This window comes from Pipistrellus hanaki, assembly GCF_964339955.1.
Source record: "Pipistrellus hanaki genome assembly, chromosome: 10".
Lineage (NCBI taxonomy): Eukaryota > Metazoa > Chordata > Mammalia > Chiroptera > Vespertilionidae > Pipistrellus > Pipistrellus hanaki.
The window spans coordinates 52,747,128-52,767,622 of record NC_140512.1 but is presented as its reverse complement, the minus strand read 5'-3'; the positions used below and the strand labels follow the sequence as shown (position 1 = coordinate 52,767,622).

General features: G+C 39.8%; 1 protein-coding gene across 2 annotated transcripts in view; it reads right to left on the bottom strand.

Moving 5' to 3' along the window:
* CHCHD3 (coiled-coil-helix-coiled-coil-helix domain containing 3) overlaps positions 1-20,495 on the bottom strand; it is a 252,354-nt gene that overhangs the window by 29,056 nt on the left and 202,803 nt on the right. For both annotated transcript variants that reach the window (XM_084896604.1, XM_084896605.1), the window contains exon 6: positions 16,431-16,501. In XM_084896604.1, the coding sequence (XP_084752730.1) occupies positions 16,431-16,501 (71 nt within the window). The remainder of the gene's footprint in view (positions 1-16,430; positions 16,502-20,495) is intronic.

Here is a 20,495-nt window from a genome sequence, read left to right as displayed (position 1 = left end):
GACTGGTTTCAGAACAAATGTTTAGGGAAACTTTGGTTTGTTCATTACAGACTGCCAACACGTAATTGCCTCTAATCCCAAATTAATATAAATATTCTAAAGGTTGTGATCTGTACCATAAGCTAACGACAACTGCATTCATGCACGCACAGCCTCCATATGCATTTCTAGCTAAATTATGTACTCCCTAGCATGTTCAAATAGAATTATTATTTTGAGTAGTGTTGCTTAAGTGTTGGTTAATGATTTGACAGAAAACATATGTCTTTAAACACATGTTTTTAGAGGCATGGTATAGGCTCGGCTGCAATTTTATATGTCTAGGAATTATCCCCTAGGGAAGTAAATATTGGATTATATGATGGGCATCAATTTTAAACACACACACACAGAATTCACTCAAGAGAAACTTGAACTATTGATGACTATAATAATTAACTAACTATCGACTGCTTGGAGTGTGCCAGGAACATAAAGGAACCTCATTTAATTCCTATACAACATCTCTCTGATCACCACCTTTCCCAAATAGAAAAACTAAGGCGAGGTTGGGAAAGGAAGAGACATAATTTGCTGGAACACATCCATTGTATTGTGAAAGATACCTCCAAAGATTATGCCCAGTAAAATTTTTGCTCACATGGATATTTACTATCTTATGATAGTTATGTTGACATTAAAGAATGAAAAAATTAAGAGTTGTCCTAATTAAAAAAAAATTCAGAAAGATCAAGGATCTCAAACAAGAAAATACGCCTATTTTCTTGGTAGCTGCTATAGCAAAATCTGTGGCCTAGTTAGCATTCCCTTTCTCTTAAATCTGCTGCCTCAATGCTACATCATACAAAGGGGAGATTTCATGGTATGAAGTACAAACAGACGTATCATTAATAAGAATGGATCAGCTTTCTGAAGGACTTGGCCAGAAGCTTAGCACTCAAATCTTTTAAAGACCTAGCCTTAATGCACTCTCCAGAGCAACAACACGATTTTCTTTGCATCATCAAGTTCTGAGAGTATATTTTTCACTTGTCTTGCCACCAGTTAGAAAGGTGAAGATGTGTATACATTTTGGTTTTCGATTCTCCTATTAAATCAGCTCTCAGCTTCAGTTTCCAAATGCTCCACAGAGGTATGGATTGACATTTCTGTCAGAGGACAATTTTTTGCTCTGTAGTTTTCCCCGAGTTAATGGGAAAAAGTTCTACCACTAATCTTTTCAACTCACCTCTGGGGAATCACAAACTAGCAGCAAAAACTGCAAAAGGTTGGGCCAAAATGTAATGTTTTTAAATTACACAAGTCAAAAAGTTGAAATTTTTCACAAAAATGGGCTTTCCTTTTCTTTAGGGGGGGAAAAAAGGGTGAATTCAGCAGTGAATTTAAATCTGGCCTCACTTAGGAGTCCAGATTTAATTTCACTGCTATAATATAATTTCCAAAGTTAAGCAATCTGGGTTCTGCCAACCCTAACTCCCCCACTAGATGGCTAAAGAAATTGACCCTGTATAGTCCTACTCCATGCCCGGAACTTTACCTACATTATTCATCACCCCTTCTAAAAACCCCGTGAGTTAGTATAATACATTTCCTACATCAGCAAAAATAAGTCCAAGAGGTTAAGTAGCCCAATATGACATCATCAGAAAGGCTGGTCACAATTCAAACCCCATCCATGCAATGGAAACAAACACACCAGTTCCTAAGGTTTTGTGTGTACACTTGTTTCACTGCAGCCTTAAAGAAAAAACAACAACAACAAAACACACACACACACACACACACACACACACACACGCCAAAAACAAAAAACTTGGTAAAAAAAAAAAAAATCATTTGAAATACAACCCGAGTACTTGTCAGAAGGGGATGGGCTAACTAAATTATGGTAGAACAATGCCATGCAATACTATGCAGCTATTTCAAAGAATAAGTTGAAGTTTTATGTGTGTGGACCAGGGGGAATTTATCCATAATCAATTTAATTTTCAGATTATTTTCACTACAATAAGCCACAGGAAGAATATCAAAAGGCAAAAGTTGACTACAAAATGCAATGGAGAGGAGAATGAATACTTAAAAGATTCATTTAATAATCAACTAGCAATATATGAGTTAATTTTCTATATCTTGGGTACATAAAATCATAGTTACAGACAGAAACAAAAAATCATACATCCAGATGAATGCTGTCTTAATAAAGCACATACAATTTGCCTCTCTAACACCCTTTCCCACACATGTAGAATGTTGTCCATGTGAATTCTTAGAATGCCAATCCCATGGCTAGGAATATTTTTTAAAGTTCATATTATACCATTTCAATTAAAAGAGGGTCTCATGACATCGACCGCAGGGAGGGGGCTAAGATGACCAACCAGCATGCCAGTTTTTCGTGCTCCTCCAGCCCCTAAGGCTCCTTCTCTGCTAAAATGCCCCAAGATTTCCCCAAACAGAATCCCATAAAACAAACCTTTCTTGGACTCGATCCTCCCCACCCTTTTATCAAAACTACTGTTTTCTCTGTGTCCCATTCTCTTTTCCAGACAATTAATGGTCAACTAACATGAGCTCATTGTTCAAATGGATATTAACAATGTTCACATAATAGTAATTAACATGATATAGCAAATTGTGATGATTATTATAAACACAAACACATACACATGTGCCAAATATTATGCTCGTGTATTTGATAGAAGACATCTAGGAACAATGACCAATTCAGGAGACAATTCTAATGGTGATAATCTAATAGGTAATTGGGGGGAAAATATTCCCAAGTAGGTAGAACTTGTGGTTGAATCTTCACAACTCTATTAACTCTGCCTTCCAAGACACGGCCCTGAAAGTCTGACCCTAACCTTCCCAGATGGCCTCAGAGAGTGTCCCACTACTGCCCACGTCCATTCCAGCCATTGCTAGCATGGAAACCACCCTCCTTTTTCTCACCTTAAGAAACACTCCAGGGGAGAAGACAGCCTGCACCAGTCATCTCTTCCTGCAATCCCCTCCCTATTCCTGCAGCATCTTGTTTTCACCCTTACATTAGCATTTGCCACATTTTAGTTACGTGTGTACTAATCTGTCTCCCATGTATATGTATCATGCTTTCTCCACCACTCTGCATTTCAGCTTCTGGAAACTAGTTGAAGGTATGTGAGATATTCAGCAATTTTTCTTGAACAAATGTTAAAGGTATAACTCTTGTATGAGGTTCTGACCATCCACAGGAGAGCTAATGATCTCCACAAAATAAGGCCACTGAGGATTGAGACTCAGACTCAGATTTCTGTTCCCAGTGTCCATAGAGCCGTGGAAGGGAAACTGCAGCTCTCGAGCCACATGCTGCTCTTTGGCCCCTTGAGGGTGGCTCTTCCACAAAATACCACGGCCTGGACGAGTCTATTTTGAAGAAGTGGAGTTAGAAGAAGTTTAAGTTTAAAACTTTGGCTCTCAAAAGAAATTTCAATCATTGTACTGTGGATATTTGGCTCTGTTGACTAATGAGTTTGCCGACCTCTGCCATAGAGCATGAAGCATCAAAGACCTTAGATGGATAGTTGTGTTAATACTGACGATGGTTAAGTTCTCCAAAGCCAAGTTGTTGCATTAACACCTTCTGAAATAAATGTCAATGAGCTCTTCACTGGTGGAAGAAACCAACAAATGAGGATGCATCAGTCCACTAATTGCAAAGAACTCCCAGGACCCTGGAGCTGATGAGACTGGTCTGCTGGCAAAATCCAATACTTCAAATTCTAAGACTTCAAAAATACCTCCAAACCAACACTCACACAACCAAACAAAAACCACCAATGATTTAAGAGTGGTGACAAAACATCTGAATCCTGCTTCTTGTCAAAGAACCAGGATGCCTGCAAGATGCCTTCTACACCCAGCAAATGTGACGCTCAGCTTTCCGTTCGCATCTATGGTAGTGGAGAAACACCACCAGGGAAAGAAGAGAACTGGTTAATTCTGAGTGGTACCAAATGAGCTGTAATGGAGGTGTTATGAATGTAAGTCAGTGAGGCCTGATGCGGAACAGCAGCATCTGGGCGTGCAGCTTGCAAAGTAATGAGACTGCGAGGATGCGCTGGCACCCGGCTTTGATCACTTCATCTTGTTCAAGAGCTCTGCTGGGAAACAGAGGTGAGAGGCAGTGACCTCCCTCCCACGGCCGCACGGCACAGAAAACAGGAACGGAGCGAGGATGGATCCCCGTCTTTCCTCTCCTCCTTGCCAACACACCCCCTTCTCAGAACCGATGGCTTCATAGTTGGGGGCCCAGCATAAAGCAGGCTGAGCAAGCTTCTGCCATACGAAGTGTCATGTCTGAACATGTCGGCAGTAATTGGCAACTCATTTTTCATCCTGAAAGCAGAAACAGGTGCATGCTACCTTCACAATCCCAATCGGAAACCTCGCTGAATGCGCCTCGCACATGGGCAGCTTTGAGATCTATGCCTGTCCGGCTGGTGGACTCCAGAGTTTCCATAGAGGGATCTGCTTCCCAAAGAAATGAGTATTTGAGTAATCTCAGAAGCACAGAGAACAAAACAAAGAGAAAAGGGCAGCACACACACACACACACACACACGCACACGCACACGCATACACACACATGCACGCACACTCCCAGCACACAACAGCAGCCCTTAGTCTTTCTTGTGTTAATACAGTAATAGGTAAATAACTGACTTCTTTGTATTTTAAGATCACTCCAAAGCATGTTTAACACACTGGAAAAGGAGCACAAAGCCAGATGTGTCACTGCACAGTGTTTCTCGCCAGCTTCACCCAGGGAGGGAGGCATGTGACTTTGAAAGGGGCCAGGAGCAAGGAATCCCCTTAAAGAGCACATCTATCCCTTTTCAAGGGAGGCAGCTGATGCGCAGCATTTAGACATACGCACTCACAAAAGGAACACGGCTACTTTATTGCTGGCCTCCGAACGGGCAGCCATGTGAGCAAGCTGGGGGTGCTTGGCGGCACTTGAACATGGGAACATGTGTGCTTTCGTTTCAACATGTAGGGAAGGGCCAAGATACGAGCTTTTACACATTTTCAAGCGTTTGGCCAGGATTCAAAACAGAGTATGTACAAACTGCTGCCTAAGATTACATTAAAAAGTACCAGAGTTACTATGCACATGTTTCATTTACAAATACTGCCTTTAAAATCCATTTATCAAAAATAACTTCCACAACGTAACCAGGCCTATCTACAAGACTTTAGGCTAATGAGAAGGAGAATATAAGAGGCAAACCTAATTTAATAAGGCAGGGAAAAAGACTAATTCTTGAAAAAAGAAATAAAGCAAGGATTAATCCTATTTCTGTAGCAATGAAACACACTTGAATGAACAGCCCTGACATTAAGATAAGGGATTCAAATTCTAATGAAAAATATGATTGTGGATAGGATTAGAAGTCATATTTTTCTTAAGACTGTGATTAAACTGAGGAAAGTTACTTTACCTAGGACAGTTAGGAGTTGGTTATTCCCCAAATATTTGGGGCATTTTCTTCTAGTTAAAATTAACAATAAATTTAGGGTGTTTTAAGTATAATTAGTATTTAAAAAAAAAAACAAACTTAGATATTCATATTATAGTAAAATGATATATACCTGTGTAACTGTCACCCAGAAAACAGATAATCCCAATCCACAGAAAGCTTGCTGTGCCCCTTTCTAGCCAAGGCCCCTTTGTCCCCATCAACCACTTTCTGATTGTCATTAGGAAAAACTAACTGTCCCTATTTTGAACTTCATATAAATGGAATCACACAATAGGCTTGTTTTCTGTCTGGCTTCTCTTTGCTTACCTGTCTCTGAGATGCACCCATGCTGTTACAAGCATCAATAGTTTTTGGTGTGTCTGTTAATTGCTAAACAGGACTCTACTGACTGAATGTCCCACAATTTGTCCATTCTCTTATTGATGGCCATCTGGGGTGTGTCTAGTGTTTGAGTGCTATGAATAAAGCTGATATGAACATATTTGTACAAACACACACACACACACACACACACACACACACACACATATATATATAATTAGCACCTTAAGAACACACCCATTTATTATCTCAGAGCCTCCACAAGGCAGCTGGGCCCTCTGCCCAGGGTCTCTCCAGCTACAGGGTGCTGATAGGAGCTGGGGTCTCATCTGGGCCCAGGGTCTCCTCCCAGGCTCACAGGGCAGAACTCATTTCCTTGAGGTGTTGATCTCCTAGCACTTTGCTTCTTCAAGGCCAGCAAAGGAGAGAAAGTCTGTTGCTCCTGTGTGCAAATCTTTTAGTGGATATATATTTTCTCTTCTCTTGGGCAAATACCAAGGACTGGAACTGCCAGGTCATAGAGCAAATGTGTGTTCACATTTATATGAAACTGACTACGTTTTCCCAAGGCATTTATACCCACACCAGAAAAACACGAGAATGCTGGTTTCTCCACATCCTTTTGGACAATCATTATTGTCAGTTGTTTTGGATTTTCACCATTCCAATGGTTTCCATTCACATTTCCCTGATAACTAATGATATTAATAGGGTCTGTTCAATTCTTTTGCCCATTTTTAAACTTTTCTTAAGAGTGTCTTAAGATGAGCAGAACGTTGAACATTATAATGATGATAAGGCCCAAGTTATCAATTCTTATATTTTGTTTGCTTACACTTAAAAAAAAAAAATGAAGAGCCAGACCTATGAATCCTTGATAGACTGAATCCATGACAGAGATTTGGTAACTGCACACTCAAATGAGCAGGGGAAATAGGTTTTAAATACAACTTTTCTGAAAGTTTGGTTACATGAATGGACAACCACATACATTTACCTCTAAGTTAATTACCTGTTTGGAAGCAGGGAGAGGCAATATATTAGGAATAGGCTTATCCAACTGTGGAGTGATAAAACATAAAAACGATATCACAGTACAGTTGAACCCATACAACTTCCCAGGGACTATCCTAAGAGCTACCATACCTATGCGTAGATAACTTGACACAGATTTTTAACCACGTTCAAGACATAAGATGATACACTGTGTAAATCTGGTCCAGAGAGAGATTAAAAGCCTATCTCCTAGAAGTCTTCCTGGACATCTAAGAATGAGGCGGATCAGTCAGACAATAATTAAGTCTCATTGGCCTTCCTACAAGCTCCAATGCTTTCTACCTGTAGCCGAATGGCATTTGAAAAGCCAAATAATTTTTTTTCCTCATCTTTGAAAACATGAAAGGAAAATCAAAGAAATTATTTCTAATTGGATCCTTTAAAAAGTAAACGAACTCTATCCAGAATCAGCAAGAGAAAAAAACTCAGCAGTCCCAGTTAGAAATATCTTTTAGGCCGAAACTAGTTTGGCTCAGTGGATAGAGCGTCAGTCTGCGGACTGAAAGGTCCCAGGTTCGGTTCCGGTCAAGGGCATATGCATTGGTTGCGGGCACATCCCCAGTAGGGGGTGTGCGGGAGGCAACTGGTAGATGTTTCTCTCTCATTGGTGTTTCTAGCTCTCTATCCCTCTCCCTTCCTCTCTGTAAAAAATCAATAAAAATATATTTTAAAAAAGAAGAAGAAAAGAAATATATTTTAGGAACTATGAGTTGTAGAGTTAGTTAATTACTCAAATAAGCAAGATTTAATAAAGGAATTCCAAAATTTCATGCACCCTAGAACTCAAAATGTTCTCCTTTAAGATATTATAATACAAGAAAAGAAACAAGCTATCATTCTGACAGAGTCTTCATTTATCTAACTAGCAATGTGTAATTAATATTTCATATAACTATGTAGGGTATGCTAGATTCTTAATGGATTATATTGATTAAGGAAGAAAGTTCAATGCTAATGTTCCTGCAGGGGAAAACAGAATGATTTGTCATCTCACAGGGAACAAATCATGAATTCAGGTGCTTATGGCCACAAACCTAAGGGCTGCAACAAGACTGGTTTTTATAATTTACATGTAACTAACAAATAGATTATATTAGGTAAAGAAGATGCCCAGGGCAACCCAAACAACGCCCTGGCTGGGACAGAGAATGGAATTCTGGGTCATGCATTTATGACAGGATGGGTCACTCTGGCTATCCCTGGCAGCTCGAGGCTCCTTCACTGCTGAAGGAATGGGGACGTTTCCACAGGGATCCCCTTACCTCGTGACCAACCGCAGATGTTCACGCGATGGGTGCAGTGTGTGTTCTTTTTGCGAAATGGACAATTCTGTCTATGGCTTACAACCCTGATCCTGCCCTCGTGAGCCCTATATTCCAATCAAAGCTGACAACCTGCCCCACCCCTTCCTGCAGTCACCTCCTGATGATAGAGAGGGATGCTTGAAGAACAGGTAGGGATAGAAAAATGATGCAGATGGAAACCTGGCTCCCAAGAGCTGCTCATGTTTCTTGGCCTTTACTTCTGCTACCTTACAAACTATTAATTTACTGATTCGACCCAAGGATTGAAAATAAAACACAGGAACTAGTCAGATCTGATTAGAAGGGTTCCAATCTTAAAGAGGAAAAAACACACTAACTGCCTAAAGTTTCTTTTCTTCACAGCACTAACCAGTTATACATGCCTATCGTACGCAATACTGTCAAGTACTGGCGAGGCAGGTGGGATGTGGGCACCAGGAGGGTGGCAGCTTATTCTCTACATATGCCCTGGTTTACTTGACAAGCGAGGTAGAGAAGGGGTTGCCATGCCATATAGAACATTCTTGAAATGGCAGCCAGTGTCTTAGAAGTGAGTGAAACTACTACTTAAGATCAATTTTTACACGAGGATCAATGACAACTGATTTTTGTGTGTTTGTTTTGCAACTTTTAAACCTTCTCAGCTTGAGTGCCCTGAAGAGAGTGGCAGTTACAATTTACATGTTACAGATGAAAGGGACAAGTCAGCGATGTAATAAATAACCTGCCAGGAATCGGCCTGTTCTAAAGAACCAAGGCCATGTTTCAGCTGAATGTGGCATTGCCATTAGCTTCCTATACAAAGTAGAGTCTTAGTTCCTAAGCCCTGTCTTTCCGTTTCAGAATTGCAATCTTCCTCCAGCAACACGAAGGACAAACTCTAGAGGGGACCTGAAACTGTAGCAGTTGACATCAGTGAACTGATGTTCAAAAAACAAAACAACAACAAATAGCCCAAAACCTCTCAATAGGCTATTGTAACCAACCATAAGCACAACTGGATGTAGGCCTATTTACTTTACCCAGAATTCTACCTCTCCAATAACGAAGTCTCTTACTAAATAATCACGATGTTACCTGGCTCCAAGGACCATAGGGAATACAATGCCTGCACTGCAGCTGCTATAGTTCCTGCTCACAGTCTTTCAAATTAAAAAAGGAGGAAGAAAGGCCCAGTACAAATGTAGAATTTAATTAGTAAAAGCCCCAATCCTTGCCCGAAGCCCTGTTCCTCCTGTAATATCACATTCTTTTCTCCTTGTGTAAACTTTTCATTATGAAGGAGACATCTTTATAATGCAATAACTCCCGTTATAATGTAACTGCTGGTAACATAACTCCTGCATTAGAAAAGGCAGCATGTTCAAGTAATGTTGTTTTAATACAATTTGTGTTCAGCAGAAACCAAGTCAACTTGGTCATTTAGAATCTGATCAATGTGAATTAGTGTCTTACTGAGATAAACCATTTGATCATTTAGAAGCTGATCAATGAGAATCAGAGATAAAACATTTATCATGTGCATTTGGTATACCATAGCCATTCACGCAGCATAAAGTAGTTTATAAGTAGACATCAATAAGTGTTAGAGATGATGTTCAGGGTGCCTGTCAGCTACAGATACAAATACATGTACAATAGTATGTAACTTTCATCCTTTTGATAAGCCAAGATATCCAATAAGGCAGCTGGAGTCAGTGAAAAATTGCAGGAGCTCAACTTTGGAGAAACTGGAGAGTGAGCCCGAAAAGCTCAAACTTTTGAAATAAGTCTTAATTAAAAGTTTAAACATAAAGGTAAGTAACATAAATTTACTTGCCTAAACTTCTAGAAGAGTTCTGAGACTATTAATCAGAGCAAACTTTGTACTTGCAGTACAATTAGTTCTATTAATCTAATATTTTCAAACTGAAGTCACATTGACATGCAGGCACGCCGGCTTATGCATCTAACAGAATTATAAATTTGCCAGTCAAAAACTTATTTAATTATTTTACAGCCAATTAAGCAGGATCTTTAAACACCGTTGCTTAAAATTGTCCATGATCCACATGTGTAATTATAGAGAACATGAGAAACACCTGCTGATACCATTGGCGTGTCACCCTCAGCTTCACTAATTCATTTGTAGAACAGTTAGCCCTTGAATAATGGCACTTTTTTCACAGTCTTTTTGTTATAATAATGAGGGGATAAAATCGATTCCTGGTCAGAGCTACTGTCTGTGTGGAGTTTGTACCTTCTCCCCATGTCCATTGGGTTTCTCCGGGGACTCTGGTTTCCTCCCACACCCCTGAGATGTGCATGTGAGGGTCACTGGGACCAGGGTGGGTCACTGGGGGTGGGGAAAGTGAGTGCCCCTGCATGGAAGGGCATTCCATCCAGGGCAGGGTCCAATTTGCACCCGAGCTGCCAGGATGGGCTCCCACAACCCTGAACTGGAATCAACACGTTGGAAAATCATTGCCTTACATGTGTTTATTCATCTTCCTTAAATGCACAGGCCCCATTTATTTGAAATGTTTAATATTAAAAGTGTTTGTGGTCTTTAGAATGTTAGTTTTGTTTTTGGTTTTAGAAGTTTGGTGAGCAGAAATATGCCAAAGGACCTTAACGCTAACCCTGTGGGAAATAGGTTTTGTTATACAGTATTTCCTTAAAGTCTGAGGACCTATCAGGGATGCCAAGTGAGGAGTTACTGCACAGCTATTACAATCACACACCCAAAGAAAAACAAAACAGTATTGCCAAATGAAACCCTAGTAACACCAAGAAATTTTACAGTTTAAGGAAAACTTTTGAATGTATATAATACTTACAAAATCCATTTTATCTATAGGAGTATTGCAGAGCATTCCTCAGATACTCTAAAATGCCTAAACTTCTTCCACAGGGTAATTAATCTTTTGAGACCTTACAAGGATAACCTAGAACGTGCAATTTTAAGTCAGGTTTTGACCACTTTGTTCAAGAATGAACGTGAAAGTGCCTTCTATAATCTGGCACACAGGAATGTCCCCAGCCTTCCACCTACAATATCATCGAACTACACTGCTTTCCAAGCGCTTTATCCTTTGGAGAAACGGAAGCCACGTGGAAACATGTACCTCTAACGAAAGCACCCTGCCACTTCCCAGAATGTATTTTCCCCCCCATTTCTGAAAGGTAGAAACTGGCCTAAAGAACAGCATGGGAGTGAATACAAATTGTCTTTACAATGATTTTCATTTGTTTGATATTACATTGTCTTCACAAGGTTTACACTGCCTTTAAAATATTTCACACTCCTGCCCTGACCGGTTTGGCTCAGTGGATAGAGTGTCAGCCTGCGACTGAAGGGTCCCAGGTTAGATTCCAGTCAAGGGCATGTACCTCGGCTGTGGGCACATCCTCAGTAGAGGGTGGGCAGGAGGCAGCTGATCGATGTTTCTCATCAATGTTTCTAGCTCTCTATCCCTCTCCATTCCTCTCTGTAAAAAACAAATCAATAAAATATGTTAAAGATATTCCACACTCCTTTGACATTGCCTTATATTTACTTAATATTGGTTTTATAAATTTTTAATTTTACCAATCTGTACAGCTCTACATGAAATTTTTTTGTAATTTGACTTCATTACTAAGTTTCAGTACTTGGCAGCCATAACTTAGAGAATGTTGTTTAATATTGTTTGCTTGCATGTTAACAACAAAACCTATGGAAGATCCACAAAATCATTACATGGAACACATTTCTGAGGCACCTGAACATCAAAGCAAGTGCTTTGGCAATACTTAACGTACCGCCTACGATGCCTTGGGCCTGTTTCAATGAGAAAACCTGTAAATATCAGGGCTACATGCTCTAAATATATAAAAACTCATGCATTTTCCCAAGCCCTCTGGTCACCAACTACGGCATTTGGTGCCTCAATAATAACTGTGGCATGGCACACCTGCAAAGCACCTTACAATATTCAAGCAAGGTTTTTGCTCTGAGACAGAATAAAACTCTTCAAGAAACATTTTTTAAATTGCAAGTATGTAACACTGGTGACCATTGGGTCTGAGGCTGCCCAGGGAGCAGGCCCAGGCACCGTCCATCCTGCTGTGACACAGGCCTCTCTGTGCCATCCTGCCATGTGCTGCAGGTGCTGTCACCCCTGGACTGTGAGCTCCCTGAGGGTGAGGACTCTTTTGAATGCGGTGGTGTTACTCTTTCGGGGGAAAAGGGGGTCCAACACCTTCTAGATTTTGTTTGGAAACAAACAGAAATTTCTCCTAGGGTGCATAGTTTCATAAGTTGGGTTGGATATAATGAAATAATATAACTAAATATCATCCTATAATATGTACTATAATAAAAATAATCTAATCTAATATTTATTGGGTATTTGCCTGTACAAGACTTGAGCTAAGCACTATCAATGAAACATTATTAAGACATTTTACTTATTAATCACCTATAAGGTAGAAAATAAGAATTAATACAGAATATAATTTTCTGTAGGCTGAGCTATAACCTGATATCATCACCATAACCAGTAACTAGCACATAAGTTGCTCTAGGTAACAGATAATAACAAACGGTGGTAAAGATGATGTGAAGTGCTAATAATGACTGTTCTGGTTGCATTGGGAAAGAAAAGGTTATCTGTTGAATAAAAATTAGATGTAAAATATGTTGAATTTGCTCAGTGATTTGAGTCTTAGAAGCTAAAATTTTAAAGCTACTGTGGGCAAAAAGTTCTTACAGGCAAATAAATAGCACAGATTCTTTATCTCCAAATTGTTTAATTCCCCCTGGGAAAAAAAGGTAAATATTAGGGATGTAATTAGCCCATCAGAGCAGACCTAACTTTGTGTCTGTAAAACACTTTGTTTAAACTCCTCCTTCCTCTTGTTCCTGCTGGTGAACTCTATGCTCCCTGCAAGCAAGGCCTCCTGACTCTTCGCAGCTGTCCATTCAGAACTCGGCAGAGGATGAGCCACACAGGAGCTCTAAGAAGGAATCAGGTATTGATAAAGTAGGGGGAAAAAATCCCCTTAAATCTACAGTGTTTCAATGGTTTACTGCCAAAACTATAAACTGAGAGCCTGAGTGTGAGTTAATATTTAAGCATCCCTAAAATAACCCCATTAGCTCTCAGGGCAGGATGCATCAATGTGACTGAGGTTCACCATGCACAGCCTCAAATGCTCGCAGCTTTTTCTCATTAGAGATTTTGCGAGACCCGACCCCCCAAATCAGGTGTATAACATCACCCTTATAGTTGCAATTTAAAAAACTTCCAGCTCCTGTAACCAAGATGCACCCAAATGAATCCCTCCATCAGAAAAAAACTGAACTAAGTCCTCCTCAGTCATTCCAAGCCCGCTTCTCAGAGGAACAGCTGCAGTCATGCAGTGGACGGACCAGTACACTGCCCTGTGAGAGACTGACCTTGTCGCGGTGATCTGAGATGATTATCTGAGATGGCCAAGTTTCTGAGGAGAAACCAAGTTCCCTGAGCAAACTCTGTGCCTCTGAAGAGCATAGCTACATCTTCTACAGCCCAAGCACCACCACTTCCTAGGTGTGAGCTAATGAAATCACTGCAAATCAAAATACAATATTCTAGGAAGCTCAGTCTAGCAGGCAGAAGCTGGAAAAACAATTATATAATGAAAGCTACTCTGCAAAACTAGCTCTTAAAAGTCTGTCACAGTATATAAAACCTGACTTTTTGTTTGTATTAGAGTTAGCCAACTACCAAGTCTGAGGGTACTGTCCCCCAACTGTTCTCACTTTAAAAAAAAAAAAAAAAAAAAAAAATATATATATATATATATATATATATATATATATATATATATATATATATATTTTTATTATTATTTCCAGAGAGGAAGGGAGAAGGAGAGAGAGAAACATAAATGATGAGAGAGAAGGGATTGAGCCTGCAACCTGGGCATGTGCCCTTGATCAGAATCAAATCTTGGACCCTTCAGTCCGCAGGCCGACAACTCTATCCACTGAGTCAAACCAGCCAGGGCTGTTCTCACTTCTTACATTATCAGCAAGTTCAAGGGGTTCCTAAACTTCTCGTTGAGAGGATTCACATTTTGTCCTGGAAAAGGTAAGTCCCCATGACGTTATTTTTGTGCTCCATGCAGCTTTTCCTTCTCCCGGCTAAATTACATGGGAGAAGAGTGTCTTCTCACCTAAAACCCGTTTTACCCCTCTCTCTTGAAAATCCAGCTTCCACCAATCTTCACATCTGCTAGACTCTCCTTTGCTCCTTCTCTCCAGGTGAACGAGCTCAACTGTGTCCTCTCCCTCTCAATTCGTATATTGAAGTTCTGATTCATGGTATGAAGGTCATTAAGTTAAAATGAAGTCAATAGACTGAACCCTTATCAAATGGGATTTATAAAAAGAAAGGGTGATTAGGAGATGGATGCAGAGAGGGAAGACCATGGGAAGACAGGGAAGAAACAGCCATCTACCTGCCAAGGAGAGAAGCCTCAGAACCAACCAACCTGCTGGCACCTTGAAATTCTACCCCGAGAACTGTGAGGAAGTAAACTCCATTGTTTAAGCTACTCAGAATGTAGTACTTGGCCATGGTAGCCCTAGCAAACTCACCAATCAACCACTGATTCTTGTTAATCTTTCAATGAGTTCTTTGCATCAGTCTCTTTTCTTTCACTTATAGAGACCTCTCATCTAGTACTTCCACTTTTTGTTTCTCATGCCTCCTATCAAAGCTCACATTCACTAATATTCTTAAAAAAGCAAGATATCAAGGTACTCACCTGGTCAAAGACTTCTTGCTACATGAAGATCCACTTCTTAGTCCAACAGCTAATGAATGACCCTATCAATCTTTCCAACTTTATTTTGTGAGGATCTTATCGAAGATACCCATCAACTGTAGAGCATGATTTTTCTTCTGAACACCTTTCCTTCCACCAAAACTCTTCTTCAAGCCTCATCTAAAACTTCATTTTTATGATGACTTCCTATATCATCCTAGTCAAAAGTGATTTCCTTTGATTTATCTCAAGTTTTTGTTATTTGTATACCTATTATCTTGTAATGAAGAAACAGCCAGGGCACCAAGTCAAAAATTCTCATAATATTGAGACAAAAAAGGTTAAAAATGTAGCTTTATCATTAGGGGGGAAGATAATCATAAAAATACCTGTATAGTATGCATTCTAAAATCAAGTCTACATGTAATTCTATGTTTAAATTCTTAAGATAGCACATTAACCCTTTCAGAGTGAGATTTATCCACCATTCTTAGAAGGTCTCTCCCTCTGGCCCCTAAATAATTTACTAACGAAGAATGGAGGTTTTTGTGTATTTAAATATACCTCAAACCATCTTTAAAAAACATTTTAATCAATATTAAAATAACAGTAATATCTATTATCACACAAATTATGTGATAGCAAAAGGTAATAACATTCCACCTTGGGGTTCAATCATTTTATCAAATGCTCAGAAACATGCACAAGGAAGGCGGTCAGAGCCTAATGCCATCTTTCAACTAAACATGTCACAACACCTTTTTTTTTTTTTTTTTTTTTTTTTTGTGTGTGTGTGTGTGTGTGTGTGTTGCTACCAACAGAGGTTACACAATAGCACTATTTATACACTCGGGAAAATTCTGAATGATGCCTTCTTACTTAATGTGAGACCTGGCAGCAAAGGAAAAGTACAGAACTATGGGTCACAGATACTTTGATCCATCAATTACAGAACCTTAATAAAGGTAGCAATTTAACATCACCTTCATAATCCAAGGTAAGGTGAAGTCTGATTTAAATGCTTTCAAGGTAGATGTGAATAAATGAAACAGCTTAAACATGAGAAAAGGGGATACCCCAATTTTGACATGTCCATCATTTTATTATGCAAAAGTGAATAATTTCTATGTTTTCATTAAAAGACATGGCAACTTAATATCGCCTTTATTAACAAGGGTAGCCTATCTTATATATTCGCAAATGAAAATTCTATTACTATTGCTTTCTATTTCCCCTTAGTTCATAAAATTGAGTTGTAAAAGCTTTCATCAAATGCCTTGTCCTTGCGTTTGAATTCTACGATAGCAGATAACAGGGGTCCATCTCAACCCACCTACTTCCACGTTATCCAGAGGGCTACACACCAAACAACCTCCTGTTCAAAAAGCAATGAAGTTGTCCTTTCATCTTGTCAAAAAGAGTAATTATAATACTTTTAAAAACTTACTTGAACTTTGCTTCCACCTCCTCAGCAGCTTTCTGATATTGTTCAGTGGTGACTTTGTAGAACTCTGAGCTCTGTGGATAAAGATTGATAGAGTTTTCACTTTCTAAGAGGACAAAACGTGTGCAAGGTGTACAATGGCAAAAAACACATAAGCTCTTGCTTCAGCCACTCAAGCAGTAGAAGAAAGACTTCTTACACAAGTGGAATGGATTCTTATAAAATTTCATGTACAGTATCCAGTTGTGGGTACCTAGGTTGAAATTACAGTGTAAACTCGCATAGTTATAATTCATTATTTGATCCCTCTGATAAAACTCCTAACATAGATCTCCCTTATTTGGAATCGATCACTGTAAGATTAAAAGATGCTTGAGACTGAATAATGAAATTCACGCCTATCACATTGGCCTATTATTCCAGTGTTCCACCTGGGATATTAAAGATCATTTCCTTTTACACTGTGTTTGTGTCTTCAAGATGGATTCTCTATGGAGTAGAATGTGTTCAATCACCTCCAGGTGACCACAAGAGCATCAACATTTATAACAAATTAATCAGTAAGAATGAAGGGATGGATTGACATAATTTTTATACCAAAAAATGTTTCCATTATTCCATGAATGAACACATAAGCAACATAAATCAATTTGTAATAGCAAAGTAACGCTTTTCCTGGGGAAGCAAGATTAAAAATTATCCACTCGGGCTGGCTACTTTGCAGCCTGTCTGCAGGGGGTGGCCTCGATGACCCCGGGAGCCTTCAGACTCAATGAAATATCCTGCCAAAGGCACGGCAGTGCAAACGACACAATGCAGCGGTCTATTGTGCACCTCCATTCTCTAATCACTCAAGCTTCACATGCACGACTTGGGGTAGTTTATTTTTTCATAAATCATTGTTGGTTGGTGAGAAAATGAAAATGAAATCCTCTTCACACCAGTGACCCCTTTGCATTTAACAATCTGGGTTGTCCAATGACAGTCACATCCAGGTTGGTTGGATGTAGATAAAATCAATAGGTATGTGATTAGACAGCCGACTCGGGGTGGCTGCAGAATGGACAGGTCACCATTTGAGATGATGAATGGCTCTCTATCAACCTCCAGTCCCCTCCGATGCTAACATTTACTATAATCTTATTTGGGCTGCGATTTATCTTTCTTGCACCTGATCAATAAAGATGAACAGAACAGTTGTAAGGATCGATTTTAATTTTTTATCATTTTCAAGCACGAAGGTGCATTTTCTGACATGTGGACAATATTTTAAGTGTACTGCTTCTGCATTTTGAGTGATCAGCCACACTGGTCTATATACAGAGGGGTTTTAATTCATCTGTAGGTCTCAAGAGATCAAAAAGCCATTTGTCTTCTCAGGTATTTTAACTCTAGGCTGTGTCACACCTTCCTATCAGTTCCACTTATAAGATTTTGCTTTCCTTTAAAACACACACCAGTCACAAAGGCTCTTTTGCCCTGTTTGGTTTAAGCTTTGCTTTGAACCCTTCTAACAAAGAGGGCAGTAAAAAGGAACTTATTAGTTGCTGCTGACCCTGATGAGAAACTCCCCACATGACTATGATGAACTGTCAAATGAGTGTTATGCTACTGAATTATCTATTAACATGCTGGCAGAGCAATAACATCTTGATTAACACTTCCAATTATTTTGAGCATTGAAACTGGAATGTCCGGACAGAGCCGGCACTAGGTTGAAACATGTGCTTTCTGATTCTATTCTGTGACCTTACTAAGTCCTCCAACCTCCCCCATTTCCTTTTCAGTGTTCCTAACCTATAAAATTAGGGTGATACCATAGAGCTCTTATCTCTGCCATAGCTGCTGTGGGCATCCCATTTGAGAGGCCAGAAAGCTGTGAGGCCTGTTAAATGATTTTGCAGAGGAAGATCAACATCAAAATAAAATCATTTCAAAGAAAGAGAACTAATTAGGGCGATGCCATTCTGGGTACAAATTCGAAATGATCAGAACTATTACACTTTTAAACAAGAATGATGAACAAAGGCAAGAGTTCCCCCCTGGTATAAATTGGTGAGCTCCCCTCTGCTGTGTAAGGCCAAACGCAGGTAAAATTATTACATTCTGCCAAACTTTCCTCTGGGATGTCGCACTAATACCTGCCCCTGCATTGCCTGCAAGCTTAGCATATACTTTGTCAACTTGAATTTTTTGTTTTTATTTATGTTTCATATTTCCACCTCGGTGGCCTGTTGCCCTAAGTGCATAAATCTTTCTAACAAAGAAAAGTCTCCAGCAGGCAATGCCACATAAATAAGGGAATAGACACAAATAAGCTAACGATCTGTACATAGACAAAGTGTAATTCATTTTAAGCCTTTACTTATTCATTCAACAAAACCAAATCCTTATTATCCAAATAATATGCGTCTTGGGGAGTTAGATCCTCATGGAACTTTCCATGTGATATACAGTAAAAATAATTATAACAAAGGCACAAATGCTAACTTAAAGGTTACTAGAGTTCAGAAGGAATAGAGATCTGGTCTCAGATCTAGCTCATGCAAAAGGAGAGACTATAAATTGTCCTGGGTCGGGGAGGCCAGTCCAGACCACCTACACCTCGCCAACTCAACATGAGTGAGCCCTGCCGAGACCAGAAGTGCCCAGCTGCTAGTGCCCAAGTTGGTAACCTGCAGAATCATGAGGTAAGAAAATGGTTGCTGTTCTAAGCCACTGCGTTTGGAGTAGCTTATTACATAGATAAAGCTAACTGGCTCACCCCCTTTCTCTGCATTCTCACAGCATCATGGGCTTTTACCAGAGCACTCACCCACAGTGTGCATTTATGTGTGCTCTCCCCAATTCGCCCACAAGACCCCTAACAGCAAGGCTCTCATCCCACTCACCATTATATTCAGAGCACCCAGCAAAGCACATGACACACAAACATACTGAAATGATGTCAGAGTGACACCACTCATGCTAAGTTGTATTCCAACCTTTGCTTTTGCTTTTATTTAAAACAGGATGGGACAGAGACAAGACTAAAGTAGGTGACATAACACGGAGAAAATGGGACACTACATTTATTACATGCCTCCTACAAATTGACAAACAGGCCAGTCTGCCCTACCACGTAAAAAGGAAATGAATATTACTCAAGACTGTGTTCAACAGCAGTAACCGTACAATAACATTTAAAGCTACAAATAGTCGCTTAAACGAGAAAGTGGTTTCTTTTTCTCACGCAATAAGAAGTCTGGATGTTGGAAACCCAGAGCTGACGGAGGTGCCAAGGATATCATCAAATAAATAGGCCCTCTTCTGTATCCCTTCTCAGCCACCCTGAGCATTTGGCTTTTATCCTCACGGTCTCGAGATAGCTACTGCACCTCCATTTATCATGCCCGCGGTCTAAGGGAGGAAGAGGGTGGTAAATAAGGGAAGAGAAGCCTCCCAGAGGTTTCACTCACATCTCTTTGGCCAGAATTATAGATCACGCACAACCCTGGCTGCGAAAGAGGCTGGGAAAAGCAGTATTTTTGTTTTCTCACTTCTAGAGTAAAGGAAGAGAAAGAAGAAATGTGTAATTGGTGTTTACTGAGCCAATTTATCATACCTGCTAAGATAGCTGAAGTAACAGCACAGAGTCAGGAACAAAACAGTGTGGTTGGCTTTGGGTGCAGGTATTCTAATATTTCTTTCCCATCTCCCTTCAGCTTCTAATCTGGGTGTAGGGGGTATACCCATCTGGTATACTGATACCCAAAACCAAAGCCTCTTGACAGTGTAGGGAGGAAATGGAAATCAACAAGAGTGGGCATCCTTCCCACGTTTCTCTGGGCTGGCTATGGCCCAGGCTTCTAAATGTGTGATATGTTGCCATTTTCCACTTTCTGAAAAGTCTCCCTTTAAAAGCACATTTTAAAATGCACATGCACAGACGCACATTATTGCTAGATTGAAAAGTATCTGTTTTCATGGTTTAAATTAGATAAAAAGAAAACATGCACACACAGTATTCTTGCAATCTTTTCGAGTTTCGAACCTTATTTCTTTCCTATTATAACTAATATGATCAGA